The 20,865-nt window shown below is 52.4% G+C and overlaps 1 protein-coding gene across 1 annotated transcript; it reads left to right on the forward strand.

The window, feature by feature from the left end:
• Window positions 1-527: 527 nt before the first annotated feature.
• On the forward strand, window positions 528-20,786 carry MMP11 (matrix metallopeptidase 11). The gene is made up of 8 exons (XM_080391239.1): window positions 528-1,428; window positions 10,490-10,740; window positions 11,982-12,125; window positions 13,201-13,334; window positions 16,184-16,431; window positions 16,750-16,963; window positions 18,327-18,584; window positions 19,532-20,786. Exons 1-8 carry the CDS (start codon window positions 1,312-1,314, stop codon window positions 19,663-19,665), a joined length of 1,500 nt encoding a protein of 499 aa, XP_080247365.1. The 5' UTR covers window positions 528-1,311; the 3' UTR covers window positions 19,666-20,786.
• The last annotated feature ends 79 nt before the right edge of the window (window positions 20,787-20,865 follow it).

The raw sequence follows: 20,865 nt of genomic DNA on the forward strand, positions 1-20,865 counted from the left end.
ATAGCAGAAGAGTAAATTCCACAGTGTAAAGTCTGAGCCCTGTGAACACCAGCTCCTTGCTTCTTCCCTTTTGCTTCTTCCCTTTTGCTTCTTCCCTCCTTCCCTTTCCCCTCTTCCAAGTAAGGCCTTGGGAATATGCCAAACACACTGTTGTGGTGTGGGAACATCTCGCAAACAGCCCGCTAGCTAAGTGCTGCAACACCTTCCAAGCACAGCCACAACCAGACTCTTTCTTCTCGCATCTGCTTACCGTATCCAGTATTTACATCCTCAGGATGGTTCCCATAAAACAAAACATGAACAACTGATCACAGACAAATAAAACTGTAATATAGTCTGGGATGTCAGGAAGCCTTACCCACCCCCTGCACACCAGCACAGGCAGCTGGAGATCAAAGTTTTCTTATTTGCATACATTTCTTGAAACAATTTGCAGCTAAACTCAGTCTACTGAGGGGATGCTGACACAGCCCAGGGCTTCTCCCATAGAAAGAGGAACCGAGAAACCAGATCTGTGCATTGCTGCTTCCATCTCCAGGTGGCTGAGCAGATGGAGGCTTTGGCATCTCCAAAATGGGGAGCTGCTCCCTTCCTTCCCTTCCCTTCCCTCAGCATCCTGCACAGCGAAAGATTTCTTGGAAATGGTAAGTGAAGGGCTAGGCGCACACAGATGGCTCTACTGGAGCCCTGTACAGGCAAAGCAGGGACGCAGACACATTTAAACCCAGAGATCGGATACTCCCCACGGGGACTGAGTGGTCTCGGTGCGTTCTGAGGGTCTAGTTGGATTGGGTTTAGTCCTTGGTACCCCGAGGCAGGAGAGGTGAAAGACACTTTTAACTGACCCGTTTAAAGCCGTCCCAATCCAGGCAGAAGCCAGCAGCAAGACTGGAAGCACTGACACCGGGCTTGGGCGGCTCCAGCCGCTGCTCCCTCGCCTTCGGATGCAAAAACCCGGCGGCGCTGCAGTGTATCGCCCCCGGGGCGCAGTGCGTGACCCCACGGGCACTCGCAGGGACCTCCACAGCCTGCTTGCGGTGGGCACCCGGTTACACGGGGCCGGGCAGGCGCGGGAGGGGGGTCCGGGGGGTCCCGCCCGTCCCGCCCCGCTGCGCTCCGCCCCGCTGCCGGGGGCGGTGGGGCGGAGCGGGGCGGGACCCCCCTCCCGCGATGCCGGCGGGCCGTGTCCCCCCGGCCCGTGCAGCCGCGGCTCGGGGAGAACAAAAGGCAGGAGCGGGAGGAGGCGCGGGGAGGAGGGCAGGCGGCTACGGGGGGGTATAAAGAGCTCAGCGGGGACCCCCCCCCCGCCCCATGTCCGAGCCCGCTCCACTGCCCGGCATGGCCCGTCCGCCGCTGCCCGCTGCCGCGCTGCTGGCCGCCGCTTTGCTGCACTGCGCGCCCGCCGCTCCCGCCCGCCGCCACAAGCCGGTGAGTTGGGACCACCCGGTGCCTCCCACCCCCGGTGCTCCGTGTCCCCGGCCGAGTCCCAGCCGCCCCTTGCCCCGCCGCTCTCCGGTGCGGCCCCGAGAGGAGCATCTACCCGGTAGAGCCTCCGCTGAGCGGGGTGAGCCTCCCCCCCCTTCCACCCCCCAGGCCGTCCCCGGGATGCCGGCAGCGGGCAGCGCTGCGCCGCCGGGAGACACCGGCCCGGGGACCCCCGCTCCGCGGGCTCCTCCTGGCGTGTTAGGGGAGTTTCCACAGGCGTGCTGCCGTCTGCGGAGCGAGGGAAAAACAAGGGGAAAACAAGGGGAAAATGAGACAAGGAGGCTTTACAAGAGGACACGGGATCCCCCTTCCTGTGAAGGCAGCAGAGCACTGGCTGCCTCTAACGGCACCCCCCGCCTGCTGTGCGGGCAGCGCCGAGGAGCGTTACGGGGAGGCTAAAGGGATGAGTCGAAGGAGCAGGCAGGAGGGGAGCGGCGGGGCATGCCTGCCAGATCCCAGCACCTGGGACGGAGCTGCGAGCAGCTGGGACTGCCGCCGCCGGAGAAGAGCAGCAGCGTGCGAGGGATTTGGGGGACGGGAGAAGACAGAGAGCTCCTTGTGCTGGGAATGTGTGCCTGTGTAATCGGGTTATTATATACATGCGCTTCGCTAGTGCGCCATAAAATAATGATAGAGCAAATACCCAGTAGCAGCCCAAGGGGATTAGTTCAGGTTCTGTCGATGGTTTTATTATCAACTCTGTCATCTGAGTACTTCTAACTTGGCTGTTAAGTACGCTGTGGGCTGGAACTTGGCACAAAGCAGCCTTGGCCCCCAAAATACTTGTATTATTCCAAACGAAATGTCCCTGCATTTGGCTGTACTCTGCCTCTGAGGAAGGTGAGGTGAGCACTTGGGCAGGAGCACTCTGCTGCACCCCAATTATGACACTGCTCTGTGGATTTCATCCCTATCTGAATGCAGCAAGTGGTGGGCTGGGAGGGCAGAGCTCCACCTGAGTAAAGCTGGAGACCACTGATTCCTGCATTCTGCAGGGACGTTGGCTGGGCTGGGGGCTGCCTCAGACTCTGCCAAGTCCAAGCGGTGGAGCTGCTGCTCCTGGAGGGACCTGCACAGCCTCTGGTCCTAACCTTGCTGCCAGCAAGGACCCGTGCGGGATTCCCAGGGAAGGGAAAGCCAGCCTGGGTTTCACACTGTCTGAACTTGGGTCTGGTCCAGCTGTGACATGCACTATTCATCTGCTTTTGCCAGTGCTCCCAGCTGCTGAGTGACTGCAAAGGTTGCTGGGGCTCATCTGCCTTGGCCAGTGCCCCTTGAATGGGGGGAATACACCAAACTGCTGAAGAGCACAGAGTTAATGCAGGGGTCTAGGTCTACTCAGGCTCCCAGTCTGTCTAATCCACCACCACACTCCTGAAGAAGGTCCCCACACCTGGGTAGCGTGCTGCCCAGAGATGGTTTCTTCCTCATCTCGGGCTAATGCTCTGCATCATGAGTGCTAATACTTTCCTCTTGGCTGGAGTAATTCCAGGTGATGCTTCTACAGGTATGTTTTGTTCTGGGACATCTTGTGCTTGTGTGTTTGAGCAGCCATCTGGAGCTGGGGATTTCGGATCAACTCAGTCTTTGCAGAGATGGTGACTGCATTGGTTTGGGGTTGGAAATGGACAGATGCTTTCTCCTTTCAAACAGCAGTTCTCTCACCCCAAATAGCTGCCCTTTTGAGTTCCTTATCTGGTGTCAAGGCTTCTGAAGGTTATTCTACTGCCTCTGAGGTAAAGCCAGCATCACGGTGGTTGCTCTCGCATATGATGTAAGTAAATTGACAGCTGTGCCCCCCACTCCTCTCCTGCCTGGGGTATGCATGTCAGTGTGGAACAGCTGAAATGGGATTGCTGGGCTCACAGTGTTGTGTTTCCGGCCTCAGCCCTTCTCTACACTCTCTTACTAGAGAGCTCTGCCATGCATGTTCACTTCTCTAGCTACTTTGAGCCTCCTTGCAAAGAGATGTTTCCCTATGTCTAATAGCAGCTAATTTCCTGTTGGGGCACCTTTTGCTGTCTGGCGATGAATGAGAAAGGAGCCGAGGGGCTGTGCTGGGAAAAGCTCAGCCTCACTCCTACAAGACAGACAACGGTGACTTCCTCAAACTGTGCTAGTAGATGGGGTGGGCAAGGACTGCCCTAGGTGCAGCAGGGTGCTGCATCATGGCTATTTGGTGCTCCAAAACCAAGTCACAACATCAGTAATTGAGGGGGGAGGGAATCAATGGCTAAGATTCACTTTAAAGCCAGGCTACACAGGGCAAGTTGCAGGACCTATGTTCTTTGTAGCAAACCCTGTAGATCTCCTCCACTTTTACATTAATGCCTAAAGAAAGAAAGAGAAAACTGAGAGCAGAATACAGGCTGTGTCTGGTGTCCACTGTAAAACTTGAGAACAAAAGATCTGCAGTCCTCGGGGCAGTGCACACGCAGACACTGAATTCCTGCATTGCTTTCGGCTCCCCTGGGAAATCAAAGTCAGTCCATTTGCTGGGAAACTGTCTCTCTGTGGAGAAGTGGTAGGCACCCTCCCAGCTGCCAGTAAAATCCCTCAGGACCCATATCCTGCAGCTCTTGCCCTGAACCCAGCAGGTTCCCCACTGGAAGCACGGTGCTGCCTTCCCTGCAGCCCAGGAGCCGGGGAGGCTGCCTGCCTTGCTCAGGGCTGAGGCAGCTCCTGCACGAAGGGTTTGATTTGCACTCTTTGATTTGGCTATTTAAATACTGCCAGTGAGTGAGTGTGTGTTGGTAATTTTAGGCATGTTTATCCTCTGCTGTGGGAGAGACTCAAGACACATGTAAGCAGTTATTTTCCAGCGGGTTTGTTATGTTTGAGCTTTCACATGCAACACACATGCATAACCCTGCAGTGTAGGAAGACTTGGGGTATGCAGCTGGTGAAGTGCACTCACTGGGGAGGGAGAACAGAGCAGGGAGAAGAGAAGCACTTTGGGGAGGATCCTCCACTCCAGCTCATGCTGCGCTTTACTTGCTTCCCCCATGTGTATCCTGCCCTGGCACCATAACCTGGGGGGCTCAGCAGAAGGCGGCTGCACTGCATAGGTCTTGTTTAAAAAGAATCTTCCATGGAAAAATTGTTCTGCAGAGACTTTTCACACCAGAGACACTGTCAGATCTTTCCTACTAATCCCAGATATGTGGACAGGTAAATGAAGGGTTCCTGGATAATCTTATATCAGGGATGGCCCAGCTTGTAACATGAATGGAAGCACTGCTGAGTGTGCACATAGCTGTCCAGTAAAACAAAAAGCAAAGCACTTCAGGGGTTCACTAAGGGCCACAGACATGTTTTTAGAGGTTCACTGAGATCCTCATGCAGATGAGATCCACAAGAACAGACAGGTGACCAGAATTCCTCCTCATCTTAGAGGGATTTGGGCAGGAGAGAGACATCACCATCTTACAAAAGTGGCTCTGTGAGAATTAGAAGCGGGGGGGGGGGGAATCTCAGACATCTCCAGGACATTGGGCAGGGGAACAGTGCTTATCTTGTGGGTTTGGAGATCCCAGCCTGCACATGTGAGCAGCATATGCTCCCTGAGGGCAGAACATCTCCCCCATAGCTCTGAAGAGGGCTGCAACTGTGCCAGGTAGCTGTACCTTGTGGGACATGTCCTGGCTGTTGTCCTTGGGCTGGGCACTGGTAGCTCATTGCTTACCTTAGCTTGGATGTAATCGCACAACAAACAAAACATCTCAACCCCCCTTCCTCCTCTACCTGGAGTGTGCCACATCCTAGAGTGGTTTCTTGGTTTCAAGGGATTTCTAGGTCTTCAGATGAAGGGCTCTTGAAACCTTTTGCTATCCTGGCATCCTGGGGCTTTTTTGCTTTGTAAGTACTCCTGTTTCTGGCAAACTGTTGCTTGGGTGACACCAGCAGCTTGGTTGTGGTGTTGTTGATGGACTAGACTCACAAACTGTCACGTAATTAAAGTGATAATAAAAATAGTCCTGTGGTGTTTATTCATTTGCTTTCTCTTGTTACATCAGAGCCTGGGTCTTCTCATTCTGTCTGTGGGCATAAACATTTGCAGTCCATAATGTTTCATGTTCCACGTTGCTTAGGAAAAATAAACATTTTCCTTCTCTTGTTGCCAACAACAACTACCACCAACTAATCTGGAAACAAACTGTCAGGTCCCAGGAGGTGGTACTTGATGGTGCCACAGAGTATGGGAAGTGAGTGGAGGGGAACCTCCAACTGTGTATGCACAGCCAGGCACTGTGGCACCTCCCATTTGGCCTCATTTGGCTGAAGTTTGGCCTTTGCATTGTCCCTGGTCCTGTCTGCAGCAGAATCGGGCTACAGCCCAGCATGAAGGAGCTAGTCCTGTAGCAGAAGTATTTTGTGTAAGCAAAGACTTCATAGTTAGAGGGGTTGGGACACTCTGCCTTGTTCTGGGGAAGGCAGGATCAATAAACCTGTGGCTTTGCCTGGGTATTGTTTCCACTGAGAGTTTCCATTGTTTCCACTAACTGCCTTTACCAGGAGCATGCTTAGCTCAGGTTCTGACCAGACCACAAATATAATCCATTTCTGCTGTGAAATTTCAGCTGCAGCATTAGTACCTTCCAAGGCCAGTCTGCTTCTGGGACACAACCTGACTAGAGTGGAGCTGGCTCCAGTTTTACCACTAACCATCAGCTGTAGCCGCACTTTTAAGTCCAACTCCTGAAAGTCTATGCTGGGCTGGGAGGCAGGCTGGCTGTAAAGCTGGCTATGGTAAGCTGTGCATGAGGACAACAATGCTGATCTTGGACAGGAACATTGCTGTAGGCTGTTAAGGGGTGTGGGGCCTCTGGGGGGCACAGCCACCCAACAGTGGACAGAAATGGGGTGAGAGAACTGTCTACATGAGAACTGCAGAAGAAAGCATCTCTGCTCTCCCTCTCCACACACTGAATTAAGGGCAGGAGTGCTCCAAGATGCAGGCTCATAGATGGAAGTAGGATAATGTTACTAGCTAAACAGGCAGCAAACACCAAAGCCTTGACAAACACTCTGAGTAACAGAAGGAGAAAGAAGGGAGAAATGGAAAAGCAGCAGCAGAAAGGATGGGGAGGTGGGAAGAAAGCACATGAGCTCATCTCCTAGTAGAAGAGGAAACAGCCTCGAATGACAGGGGAAGTATCCAAGACTGATGGGATTCACGTTGTAACTTGTGCAGGCACTCCTGTCTGACGGGAAGAGGGGGGGGATGTTCTCCTTTCATGTCCATGTTGCAGAAGCAGGCAGGAGCCCAGGTAATTAGGTACACAGCAGAGGAGGCAAGTTTAAGTTCAGGGCAGGCAGCAGAGGATGGACCCAGGCAGAGGAGAGCACTGGGTTTGTCAGTACCAGGCACTGACCTCACTCTTGAGGTTATTTATACACAGCATTGCTGATTCTCCATGTAGCTGTGCTGCTCCAGCTGCTTCTTCTCCTGGGAGGCTCTGGAGGGCGAGTGCTACCCAACACAATGAGGTTAAAGATGCTTCTGGCTCCTCGGGATGGCTGGGACACTTCCTGGGAAGTTTGGCTGGTGTTCGTCTGGCCCCAGCAGACCCAGAAGTGATGGCTGTTGTATCACATCACTTGAGGGCTGATAAAGCTGCGAGGAACTGAGTGAGCAGTCTGTACCTCCACTGCGGTTTCTGCTCTCCCATGGGATCTGTCCTTTCCCTCCTGTTCCCTTTCAGCCTTTTGGTCACAAGCTGCAGGAAGAGGCACTTTCTTTGTGAGGAACTGCGGCCAGCCTGCAGCACTCTTTGTGTATAGCTTTGCTTCTCTGCTCTGTTTACTGCCCTCAACCCTTGGTTTCAGGCCTGGCAGCCCCTCTGTGCTCATGTTGTGCAGACATTTTGCCGTTCAGTCTCTATTGCAAAGCCCTGACATCTTCCCTTGGCTAAAAACTGTTTGTTTCCATGCGCAGCAGCCACCCCTGACTGTGGGTTTTGCTAGGAAGGGCAGTACAAGAGGCTGCACACGTTTAGCTGGCTCTGCACTCAGCTGGTCTGAAGGCCTGCCCTGGGTTGCAGGGATTTGCCTTTTCTTTTATCCTCCGGTGGCGGATGAGAGCAGTGGGGATGCCCTGATAGTTACTCAGCAACACTCCTCATCCTCTCTTCACAGGTCTGTAGTAGCTTCAGCAGCAGCACAGCCCTAAGCAAACCCCTAATCATTCAGCTGGGGCATTATACCATAGCTCGGGAGAACAAAGCCAGATCTTCCCAGAGGAGGATGGCTTTAGTGCTGGGTGGGAAGGATGCAACTGTAAGCGAGAGGACGTTATCTACGCCTTGGGAAGTGCCTGCAGTGAGGTGTGTCCAGCCAAGGAGACCAAAATCTCCAGCCTGACGTGTCTCCTGAGCATTGTTTGGCAAGTGGTTTCTGCCTGTCACATTTCCCCTTGCTGGCTGTGCCTGCAGTGGCATTTTCCAGCCCTTTCCTGCTATGGTGCTAATGTCGGTGCAGTGACGACAAGGAGAGACTTGCTGTTTGTATAGGGGCACAGTGAGTACACGGGGCAGCCAGGCAGGTCTTGCCTCCTGCCTCCACCCAAAGCTGTTTGCGGGGGGGCCACAGTGTCCCCTCCCAGGGCCTGGTCTCAGCAGAGGGTCGGCAGCCAGGAGCAGGAAGGATCCTGCCTAAGGCAAGGTGGGGTTTGGGTAACTGGAAGCTGGGATTCATGCCAGTGGCCTTGAGCTAACCAAAGAGGACAGAGAAAGCCTACTCCAGGTCTGCCTCTAAAACATGGGATCTGTTGGGGTGAGAAGGAAACAGGCAGTTCCTCCTCCCTCTGCTCCTGCTTGGAGGAGAGCAGTACTTTCTGGTATATGCCACTGCCCCCAGATGGTAAGGCAGCAACTGGCCGTCCTGGGAGACCTGGGAATGCACTTAGCAGAGCCAAGACAAAAAAACAGGGGTAAGCTTATCTGGGTCAGCCTCAGCCCGCCCACCTACCTGGGCAACTCCTGAGGGTTTCCCAGTGGTCCCCGTTCCACAGCGAGAGCTTTCCCCAGGATCCATCTCCACTCTCCCATGTGCCTCAGAGACTCTGTCCTGCACCTCCTGGTCCTGGGAAAACAGACACATTCATCACCCCATGCCCTTGGGCAGCAGGACCTGCCTCTAGTGGCAGCGGGTACTCCTGAGCACACCCAGGAGCAAGGAGAGCCAAGTGGCCCTCCAGGCTGGGCTTTGGAAACACAGCTGCCATTATGCTGGGTGCCAGGCAACTCTTGGAGTGCTCCTCACAGAGAGACAGGTACCTTTGATCTGGCAGGGCTCCAGCGTTCAGCAGGAGCAGCCCAGTGCAGACATGTGTGGGACAGACCAGCCCATATTCACTCCTCCCACTAAAGCACTGGATGGATTCTCGATGCCATGGCTGATGGCTTGGGTAGGCTTTGCTGTTCGGGATGTAAAACAGCTTTCTCGCTTTGCACATGATGATGTGGTTCCCATAGTGTGTGAGAGTGCACTGGGACACCAGGACTGGGTCAATGGTTTCTAAGGCAAAGGCTGGCAGTACCAAGCCACCGAGGGAATCTGCCTGGCTGGGGAGGATAAGCCAGCAGGCTGGAGTAGTGACAGACACATGGAAAGCCTAAACTGACACATGGACACCTAAACTGCACCTTGTGTGACCTCCCTGGCTCCTTTGTCCATCTGTGCATTGCTCAGAGGCACGGGGCCACTGTAGAGTTGGGAGCTCGGTAGCGGAATTAATGCCAAGGGCTTCACACTTCATTCCAGCCCGCATGAATGGGTTCATTGTAGGGAACAGAGTGGTGGCAGCACGCAAATTACACAGCATCATGGCAGCTCTGGCATTATGCCATCCTGGCTTTCACATCCTTGACAGGGCAGCAGCCAGGAGAGCTGGCCTGGAAGACAGCTCTTTGCAGGGGAGGGAAGGGGACTCCTAAACCCCAGGTCCTCACTCGAGAGCCCTGTAGGATGGAACCTGCCTGTCCAGGTAGAGATGTGTCACTGCAGTGTCTCAGCTGCTCCTGCTGCTCCAACACCTTTGAATTTGCCTGCAAAGAATCAGGGAAAAAAGTCTGCATTTGGACCTCTGGCTTGTGCAGTGTGGTGATGCAGGGACCAAGTGTCTTTCACTCCACATGCCTCACAGCAGGTGGGGGATTATGCTTAGGTAATGCTTCATGGTGGCCCCATAGTCCTGCAGTCAGGTGAGAAACCAATGGAAATCAGCTAATTAGCATTAATTAATGTTGCCAAGAGGAACTGTGCTTTTCCAACTAAGTGTGGGAGAGCCCAGGTGATGTTATCCCCAAGCAGAATCACAGGTGCAATGAGGCAACAGGGTATGGTCCTGTCCCACCCTACCTACAGAGTCAGTGACCTCTGGCAGTGGTGGGGCTGTGGGACAGTTCCTGCTGCTCTCTGCCCCATGGGCTCGACTGTCATGCCCCAGATCCATGTGTCTGGCTCTCCAGCTTGCAATGACCCCCAGCCATGCTGAAAACCTGCTCACCATGCCAGGACAGCAAGGGGACACTATGGAAATGACAATGGGGAGCACAGTTGTGTGCTGGGTACTAAAGGCTTCCTTCCATTAATATCACCTCTACCCAGGGCCAGGAGGGAATAAAGTATGTGGGGCAAAGGGGGAGAATTTACTCCCTGGTGATTTGTTTCATTTTTGAAGGGCCTGGTTCTCATCCACAGCTTGCAAAAACATTTCCTGCTGGTCAGCTGCCAAGGAAAAGAGGACCAAAAATAGCCCAGTGCTTCGGGGATGCCATGGTGGCATGACACTGTCTCGCAGGTGTGACTTGGCCTTGGAGCAGCAGATTCCAGGGAAGGGAAGATGTTTGTGGGAAGCAGTTTGTGCCCTAGCAGCAGGGGAACAGCCCCAGGCAGGGGTGGAACTCACCAGTGCAGGACTGCTGTGGGCAAACATTTGCCGCTCTGTATCAGGACATCTCTTCCCAGGCACTGAAGTCACAGCTTTGCTTTTCTCTTTTAGGATGTGTCTCGAAAGCATCACACCTGGAAGGAGCAGAGTCCTTGGCTGTCTTCCTTGGTGAACGCTGCGGGGACCGGTGTTCCTGCTAAGGGCTTCCCTGTGGGTGTGGATGAGCAGGCTGCACACTGGAACCCACCTCGGTGTGGCGTGCCGGACCTCCCAGTGTTGCCGGACAGCCAGAATGGGCGGAACCGGCAGAAGCGGTTTGTCCTCTCTGGTGGACGCTGGGACAAGACCGACCTCACCTACAAGTAAGACAGGCCTGAAATGGGAGTCAGGCTGGGTTGCTTCTCCCTCCCCAAACCTCTCAGTCTGATGTTCCCTGGAGCACAGCACACTGTGATGTGACCATAAAAGCTGGAGGGCAGCCAGGGGGCAGGGGAACCACGTGCTGAACCACCAGCAGGGTTGTACCTAGCACCTCTACATCCCCTCATGCACATGCTCCCATAAACACAGCTGCCCACCCACCCCTGCCCAAACACATTCTGCACAGCCATTGCATCACCCCTCAGTCAGTTCCACATCAACAACTCCGTGCACATATTTTCACTTCCCTACATCAAACCCCTGACACGTGCCAAGATGAGCCTCCACCATCAGCCCTCTCCTGCTGTGCCTTTACCCCCACAACCACCCTGCTGTAGGCTCACCTCACAGTTTATTTTTAAAAGACCTTTGTATTCAGCTGTTACTGATGTTCCCATAAACACAACTTCAGTGTAAAGTTTTGTCCTGATCACCCCACACATTCTCAATTGTGAAACTGCTCAACAGTTTTGTGGGAGGGTTGTGCTGCCTCCCCAGTTGCCCACAGGGGTTTGAGTGGAAAAGTGAGCACACTCGTATGGACCTTGACAGCATGTAAATAATCTTTTGTTGAATTAAACACAGGAGACAGTTCCTCGTAGCATTAGGGGGCTGTAGATAACAGAAAGGCTTCTTGCTTTTTTTTTTTTTTGTCAACAGTGTTACAGAAAGAAACAGAGACTAACATACACCAACACTGTTAATGGAAGGGAAAGAAAGCCCCCTTTGTGGCAGACCTTATAGTCTTCCTGTTATAGGAGGGCAGAAGAGGCAGCAGCTGCTCTGAGTGAGCCCAGGTTTCCAGGGGCAAAAAATGCAGAGACCGAGGAGGAGAAATCACATCACACTGCTCCCAGGCGCCTCCAGGGGGGTGAACTCACAGGGACAGACTTGGGAAATGCTCCAGCACTTCAATCCAGAAAAACACAGATCTGCAAAGCTCTCCAGAGAGCTCACCTCTGGCCCACCAGCCAGAGGGTTTCAACACCGATGAGATTTACCTGCTGCACATGTTACTTGGAAGAGGGTGCTGGACCAGTGGTTGTATGGATTGGCGATGTTCTGGTGCTGAGTGAGAGTGGCAGCCCTAGTGATGTTGATCCTGCAGCTAGTGTCTTCATGACATCAGTGTCCATGGGACAGCAGGTGATGCTCTTCTCATCCAGTGTCTGTTGCCTTTCAGAATTATCAGGTTCCCATGGCAACTTGTAAAAGCTAAAGTGAGAAGGACCATTGAGGAAGCTTTGAAAGTCTGGAGTGATGTGACCCCGCTGACCTTCACTGAGGTGCAGGAGGGACGGGCTGACATTGTCATTGATTTCACAAGGTGAGCATGGTGAGCAGCAGCACCCTCCTCCCAGACAGAGAGGCAACCTTACACGCAAGACCCCAAGCCTCTAACCAGAGCCAAGAGCTGCTGGCACACAACTTAGGCACTTAAATGGAGGCTCATATATCTGCTTTCAGACACCAGGGTTTTTTTTGGTTTTGGTTGGTTTTTTTTTTTTGTCAGCTGTGGGCTGCTTGGTGTAAGTGCAGCTCTTCCATGCTGGCTGCGCACAGTACCGTTACTGATCATTCATTAATTTTCCTGGTACATTTAAGTTTCTCTGCCTGCAGGCTGTTTTTTAAGTGTTTGTTTTGACTTTCCATCTTCAGGTCCTCCATCCTGTCCCTTGACTGAACGATGTAACTGTCTGCCCAAAGACAAATATAGTTTCTTGGTTAAATGAATCTTGGCTCCCAGCCCTGAAATTCACTTTTGGCATAATACGCATGGGGGCAAAGACTTCCCTCTGCTGCATGTTTGCACAAAACTAATAAAAGCAATGGAGACCGTCCAAGCAGTGATGCGATTTGCATGCTTTGTATTTGCCTGTGCTTCCCTCAGCTCTCTAAAGTGGCCACATCTCTCACGGGCTTCCTTTGCTTGTCAACAGCGAGCTTGGCTTGAGTGAGGACCTGAGGGTTTCTCTGTGTTCGCTGCTGGATGCCCCTCCATATCCCCCTGCCACTCCTCAGCTATTTTGACTTAATCTTGCCTTGAGCAGTCACCTCCTTAATTCTTCAGGCTCAATGGTCAGCTTTGGGCTGGAAGCTGAACAGGGGGAGGAGAGAAACATCCCTGAGAAAACACACAAACTCCCCAGGGCTTGGTGTAATTGAGCTCTGCTTCCCCAGGGCTTGGTGTGACTGAGCTCTACTTCCTTAGTGCCCCAATGGAGAATCAGGTTTGTGGCAATCAGAAGGGCTCTGAGCAGTTGTTCTAGACTGGTGGGGTGAATTTGGGATGGGAGTGAGAGCTGCTGCCCCTCGCAGTGGCTCCCCACCTTTGGCCATACAATGCTGTTCACTAGAGATACATGGCTGTTTGTCTGAGGTGCAATGTGTCTTCCCTCCAGGTACTGGCATGGAGACAACTTGCCTTTTGATGGGCCTGGAGGGATTCTGGCACACGCGTTCTTTCCCAAGACACACCGGGAGGGAGATGTCCATTTTGACTATGATGAGACCTGGACGATTGGGAATAACCTGGGTACGGTACTGTTTCAAGGGGAGCTGTGGAGGCTCCAGGACACTTATTGATGCACTTGTAAATAATTCTGTTGTGGTCTAAACAGGGACCCTCTAAAACTGAGAGGCAACAATCATTTTTGTGGTGTGCATTGTTGTCGCCTACCACTTACAAGCCTACTGTTAGTATTCATGTCTTTTCTTCTCATCTTTCAGCCACAGCAAAGCCTGTGTCCAGCCCCAGGACCCTGGCTTCCCAGTGGGCTCCCCCTGGGCAGGGGAAGCAAGAGAGATGACTCTGCCCAGCCATGTGCCCTGTCACTTGGGAATTGCACCCAGCATTGGTAGGAGCTGTTAGAAATAAAGTAGGGAAAGGATGAAGGAAAACAGGCTCAAGCACCAGGTGACACAATTGTCTTCCAAAGCACAGCCTCAGCCCCAGCCCCTGCACACACTGTTCACCATCTGTGCTCAGACAAGTCCATAAAGGGAAACTACACAGGCTCCAGCTCTGTCCCTGTGGCCTGGGAATGCTCTGACCATAAACAATACCGCATCAAGTCAAGACTTTTTTTTTCTTTTTTTTTTGCTTCTTTTTGCTAATAATATATCCAAGCTGGTAGCTTTCTGCTTAGGCACTCAGGGTCCGGTGTCACAGTATCTCATGAGATACTGCAGTACTGCCTGGGACCATCTGGATCAGTGCCCAAAGCATTAGCATCAGCAGGACCCACCAAAATTAACCCAAGTTAGCCCATCCTCCTCTTTTGCAGTTTATCTACAGTGACAAACAACCACAAAGCCCAAGTTAAACTTCTGCTTCTCAGGGGTTTCCCAAACGTTTTGTCCATGTCAGTGTTCAGGGCTCAGATGGGCTCCCCCAAAGTCCACGTCACTGTCAGTTGTATGCCAGCCTGACTCTCTGCGTGGGGCACAAGACTGCTATGTCTCCAACGCTGCCCATGCTGACCCAAAACGAGAACCACAGAGCACCAGACCTTTCTACAAAAGCATTTCTGCTCCTGAGGGAACGGTGAGCTCTGCCCTTTTTCACCTTCTGTTGGGACTGGCTGTGTTGTTGAAGAATTTCCTACATTCTCCCACAAAGACAGTGTCAGAGGCAAGCCAGGAACTGAAAATGGATGCTAGTTCTCATCAGAATCCAGCCTTGTTCTGTGGCTTTCCCCCCACCCCCTGCATCTTCCACAAATAAATGTTGTAAAGGCTCTTTGCAGCTAACTGCCATTTAATATGCTGAAAAGAGATTTATGATATAAACATGGATAAATCCTTGACTCAGCTGTCAGTGAGACAGGGAAATCCTTGGGCTCATTTTACAGATGGGAGAGCAGAAGTACGAGGAGGGCTAAGGTATGCCCTGAGGTCACCCCAGAGTTGTGCAGGAAGCAGGACTCCACGTGGAGGACTTTCTCTGAGGGACACAGTGATGCTCCCCAGGACAGCTCCTTCAGGCATGCTGTTGTTCATCTACCCTGGAGCATCTGACAATAGCACAGCTGATCTGCCAACACTGGAAAGCATCAAGTGAGGAGCCTGCCAAGCTAAACAGAAGTGTCTGAAAGTTTGTAATAAATCACTGAACAGAAATCCCACTTTCTCAGCTGACCTAGATATGTTGATTTAATTAGGCCAGTGCTGTACAAATTCATCACTTCAACGTGAAGCTGACCAGCAGAGGAAGACAGGGGCTCACCTTCCCCTCCACCCTTCCCAGGCATTCCTCCCAGCTGCATGCTCCCAGTCCCATCCCATCCTGTTCCATGCATCCTGGTGCTGAGAAGTGACCTGCTCCCTTGGAGCCAGCAGTGAAATCCTGCTTGGAGCAGCGAGGCTCTGGCTGACTCACATCCCTGCCTTTCTCATCACTTGGGCTGCAGCTTGAAGGATTTCTGGCTGAAAGCGAGTGAATGAATATGCTGGGACTTGTCAACAAACAGCCTCTGCTCACAGGCTTTGCTGCTTAATGTGCCTCTCTTCCAGCTTTCCCTGAAATATATCAACTTCAAAAAGGATCCATTGGAAGCTAAGTAACACCTGCCAAACGACACATTTTTGCATACCGAAATCCACTCTTCTCCCTCTCCTTTTATAAATGCTGCAGGGTCGTGTGTTCCTAAAACATGATCTCCCATAAATCTGCTTGAGTCTAGTGAAGAAGGCCCAGCCCTTGACACTGGATATTTTTTAATGGATTTATTTCTAAATGTCACCTTCTTGACACAGTCCACACACAAGCAATAAATGAGCTCCCTCTGCTGTCTCTGTGACAACAGCTATTAGCAAGTTTTAATCCCAGAGCATTCCCTTGCCAAAGCTGGGACATGATCTTCCACAGCGAACATGATCTAAATGTGACCTGATATGCGACAGCTGTAGCCAACAACTGCTGTAAGGTTGAGTGGACAAAAACCATGTTTATCACCCCACCACCTACATCTATGGTCCAGACTTCCTTCTCCATGCATATTTCTCCTTTCCCAAAGTGTGTGGAAAACCCTTTTCTTCCTGGTAGCCGATGAGCCCCTGGCGACAGAATTGCAAATTACCAACATACCCAGGCTAATACCTGAGTTTTATGAATTCACTCACAGTGCTCCTGAACCAGTGGATCTGTTAATTATGCCCTTTGATTCCTTAAAAAACCCACACAAACACGGTGTACATAGGAAAGGTCTAGGAACAACAACCTGTAAGCACGGTAGTGGAGGTAGATTTCTCTTTCCTTGTGTTAAACTCCTCAATGACATACCTCAATGTATTGTCAGTGGCTGGTAATTGGTAGAAGTGACCATAGGAGGCATGTCCCACACACAAGCAGGCAAAATCATCTCCCATCTTTTCTTTTTGCAGGCACTGACCTCCTGCAAGTGGCTGCTCATGAGTTTGGCCATGTCCTGGGCCTGCAGCACACAGCTGTCTCCAAGTCACTGATGTCTCCTTTCTACATCTTCCGCTACCCACTAAGTCTGAGTGAGGATGACAAGCAAGGTATTCAGTACCTCTATGGGAAACCCAAACTGAATCCCGATCCAACCCCAACTCAGCCAGCAGAGCTGGCCCAGCCAGACCTTGAAACAAATGAGATCACTAATGTGGAGGTGAGTGAACAGCTTGCCCATGTCCTCCTCTAACAGCACAGCTGGGACCGCCCTCACCCAGAGGCCAGCAGCAGGCTTACATGTGGTTTGGTGTTTGTGTCTTCCACTCACGCTGCTGAGCCTGGGTCCAGACCCCATGGGCACTGCTCGCCAGCCTGGGGTGTGTGGGGCAGGGATCTTTGGGCAGCACGTGCCCAACCAAAACTGGCTGAAAGCAGGACAGTTGCTTGGACACAGGGACTTCCCATCCTTTGAACCCAGCCTGGGTGAGGGGGGGGTCCCTTGAGTCCAAGCACCTGACCGGCCATGCTTTGACAGTCTTTACAGCCTGACGCTTGCGACACAACTTTCGATGCTGCATCCACCATCCGAGGGGAGCTGTTCTTCTTCAAGTCCCGCTATGTGTGGCGGCTTCGAGCTGGAAAGCTGCAGGACGGCTACCCAGCTCTGGCCTCCCGCCACTGGCAGGGGATCCCCAGCTCTGTTGATGCCACCTTCGAGGACCCTCTAGGCAATATCTGGTTTTTCCAAGGTAAGAGCTGGACTGGGATCAGACGGCTCAGAAATGCATCTCCTTTACTTATGGGTATTCAGGACCCAACAAGTTCCTGGGAGGATAAACCTTCTGGGCATCCTCAGCAATCCAGTGATCCCTGTTATTTGTTTCCTTCTCTGTTTAAATTTTTGAGGCGGGAAGAGAGAAGGAGGGGTCACTTTTATTTTAGATACAGCCAGAATATCCGGTTCTCCTCCTCTGGAATGCAAACATTTGTTTTGAGTCTCTGCCCTGGCGATGCTGCTGGCAGAGGAGGAAGAAAACACTTGCTTGGTCTTCCCAGCTGTCCTGGGAAGCACTGTGCCAGAAGGGAGCCCCAGACAGCTTCACCTGTTGTGAAACTCTTGTGCCTGTGCCCCAAGGCTCTGCTGAGGGGACAGACAGCATCTTCTTTCCTCTTCAGAGACCTGGATGCGGAGCTTCTGTAGTACCCTGAGACCAAATGAGCTTACAGGGATCCTGTCTGCAGAGCCAGGCAACCTCTGGCCACCACAGGGATTAACAATCACCCACAGCAGGGGCAAACCTCCTCTTAGCCATGTCTAGAGTTCAGGGCCAGCAAGAAACCCCATTTCAGCTCCATGTTTTCTTTAATGCTCTTTCCAAGTGTAAATTTAATAGCAAGAATGCAGAATGATGTAGGTACCTAGCTGCCCTGGGTGTACATGCCCTCCCTGTCTGCGCACAGTGAGACTGAGTACCAGAAAGCACAGCACGCTGCTCTACAGGCCGTGTTCCTGCATAAACAGATTACTTAGCACCTGACCTGCGCACAAGGACTTACAGTGCTAAAATTGGCAGGCTCCTAGCATGAGTTAAAATGAGATAAGGGGAAAGTATTACATGCCGTAGGCTAAGTACAGAGATTCCCATTTCAATTTAATCTAGAAATATGCAGTCCCTATTTCAGCTTGGCAACTTCTTCCTGGTTTTTGTAGCTTGCTCCTTTATAGCCCCATGCCCCTTTTATGCCTCTGCATGCCCACATACGTTCTCCTCCAGGCTCTGAGTTTGCAGGGTAGAGGCTGGTCCCTCCAGCCAAGTCTTTTATTGTAACTTCCACAAATAGAGGAAAGACAGCTGCTAAAATGGTCCTCCTTGTCCCATCATTGACACCCTCTGGGCTGGACTGAGATGGGAAGTCAACCCCTTGCACTGACGGCACTTTGGGCACCCATCCGTGACAGTGACCATGACACTGGTGGGGTTTTTGCCTCTCAGGTACAGCTTTCACTGGGAGCTCTGCCAAGGCATGAGCTCCAGTTGTGAGTTCACTGCTGAATTATCAGACTCCAAAGAGCCACTGACCTCTTGTCTCCCTTTTCTGTCTCCTCACCAGATTCTCAGTACTGGATTTATGACGGCGAGAGACGGGTATCTGGTCCCACCCCAATTGTGGAGCTGGGCCTCCCTGCATCCCCTGTGCAGGCAGCTCTGGTGTGGGGGGCTGAGAAAAACAAGATCTATATCTTCAGTGGAGGCAACTACTGGCGCTTCAACCCTCACACCCGCCAGGTGGACAACATCTACCCCCGGGCCATGGCTGACTGGCGCGGCGTCCCTCAGGAGATTGACGCGGCTTTTCAGGATGAGTTTGGTCAGTGCAGCAGGGTTATGGCCTGCTCTGAGGCAGCCAGTCAGGCTGACACCGCTGCCTAGCAGATTTATGCATTTGGTTGTAGTGCACATTTCTGAGCTATAGCATGTGCCATATAGTGTAGAGAGAGAAGGGAAGCTCCCTCCAGTGGGTAGGAAACTGAGGCTTCTCCCATAAAAGTGAGAAGTTCTATCATTTTTAATTGAAACAATCAACAGTTAAGTGTCTGATAGAGAAAATTCAAGCTTCTGACTAAGAAATGGTCAGAGTCCTACTTAGCTGTTACTGCTTCCAACAAAGAAAGTGATGAGAAGACAGCAGAAATGCTGCCCACGCTTCAGCCTAAGCAGCTGTCCTGAATGAACGGGCTGCTTTTGGTGTTGCCTAGTCTTCCCAGATGTGCCCCATGCTGAAGACAGGATGGCAGTGCCACGGAAACACTGTGGACAGCCAGGGTGCTCGGAATGACTGTTGCGGTAACTGCCTCTTTTTGTGGTGACTGCCTCTTTCCTTCCAAAGATGTGGTAGAACGGCTCCCCACTGCTTCCAGATGGGGAATGCAGCTTCCCCATGGCAGCTTCCTTGCAATAACATGCTCTGCAGCAGGTCTTCACAAGCTCCCCGTCATAAGCCCTTTCCAGGTCCTAGATGTCCTCTGCCCTCTCAGGACTGGGTCACTACATGAGTACAGCATATTTAAAACCACCAGGATTATAAAACAAAATCTATCCTGTTTACTCTCCCACCAAAACTAAAATAGTGTGAAAGAACAGTGTAAGCCACAAGCCTGGGTTCAAGCGAAACAAATTTAGCAGTATTTCTTGCCTTTTCCAGGCTCTTTTTTTGGTACTGCACATGCTGCAGAGTGTCAGCTAGAGAAAATGCTAGGAAAGAGCTCTGAGCTGCATGAACCCTGTCTCTTCTAACACTTCCTCTCTCACCCACAGGTTTTGCCTATTTCCTGAGAGGCCGAGATTACTGGAAATTTGATCCAGTCCAGGTGAAAGTGTTGGAGAGCTACCCACGCCAGATCAACCAAGACTTCTTCAGCTGTACACCTTCCTCCAACTCCTTCAGATGAGGGGAATGCCTGTGTCCACCACACTCCCCTTTCACCACCCATATGTTCAGCAGCTACACAGAGGGTTCCTTCTGCCATTTCTGGCCTTCTTGCAGGCTCAGCATCTGACACAACAGATGTCTGTCACAGCAAGTGACAATGTTTGCTCCTCTCCACTTCCAGCAGCCCCAGCTTCAGTTGCTGTCAATGTAAAAGCATCTGCTGCATTCTTCGCAGGCAAGAGCAGCCACTAAGTCCTTAACATGGCCATGCTTTTCTAGTGATAGCATCCCAAAAGCCATCAAGCCAACCTGGAATGGGGTCACGCTCCTAATTAACCCAGACCCCATCCTCTAGAACTGATCCGATGGCATTTCCTATGTTTACATGGCTCACAACAGCAGTCTTTTGCTGCTCCAGATGTTGACCTGGGAAGAGGGCTTTCACTGAGACACCTCCCTCAGCCTTAGTCAGAGGCTTTGAAGGACACAGACCATACCTGCAGAGGACTGCAGAAGTGCAGATGCTGCCAGGGTCACTTCACTGGGGCTGCAGCAGTGGCTGCTGGGACCCTGCCATAGCCCTACTCCTGGTTTTACGTTGTATGAATAGTACGCATTAGGATTTTATACTGATTTGTACATAGACAAGGGGCCCCCTTCCTTCCACGGTGCTGGGTGCCAGTGCTGGACGCTGCCCCGTCGCTCCCTGTGCTCATACCGAGTTAGGTTTCCCCGTCCTGGGTTGCTCACACCTGCACTGATGGGTCTCATACCACCATTCCCGGTCTGCCTGGACACCAGGCTGGGGGCTGACACCGTACAGCCCTACTCCCACTCTTTGCACACCCCTCGTTGCTACATAACCTTATGCCAAATAACACCAAAGGGGCTACGGCCGGTTTCTTTCCTTTCCAACCTACCCGTGCCGCGCCCGGGTGACCTGCTGGAGGCAGCGCAGCGAGCGGCCTGGGGGCGCGGAGGGTGGCAGTGACCGTGGCCGTGCCCGCCCCACCGCCGGGGGTCTCGGTGCCGGCCGCTCCTCATGAGCGCAGCTGTAAATGTTTGTAGACCGTGTACATCCCCCCACTCCCCACCTACACGTACACACGCGTGTGTGAGTACCGCCTGTATTTATGTACCGCCCCGCGTCAATAAACCGCCTCTTTTCTAAGCACCGCCCGTCCGGGCCGCCTCCCGCCGCGTTCCCGCTAGCGGAGCC

This window comes from Falco punctatus (genome assembly GCF_963210335.1).
Source record: "Falco punctatus genome assembly, chromosome: 1".
Taxonomy (NCBI): domain Eukaryota; kingdom Metazoa; phylum Chordata; class Aves; order Falconiformes; family Falconidae; genus Falco; species Falco punctatus.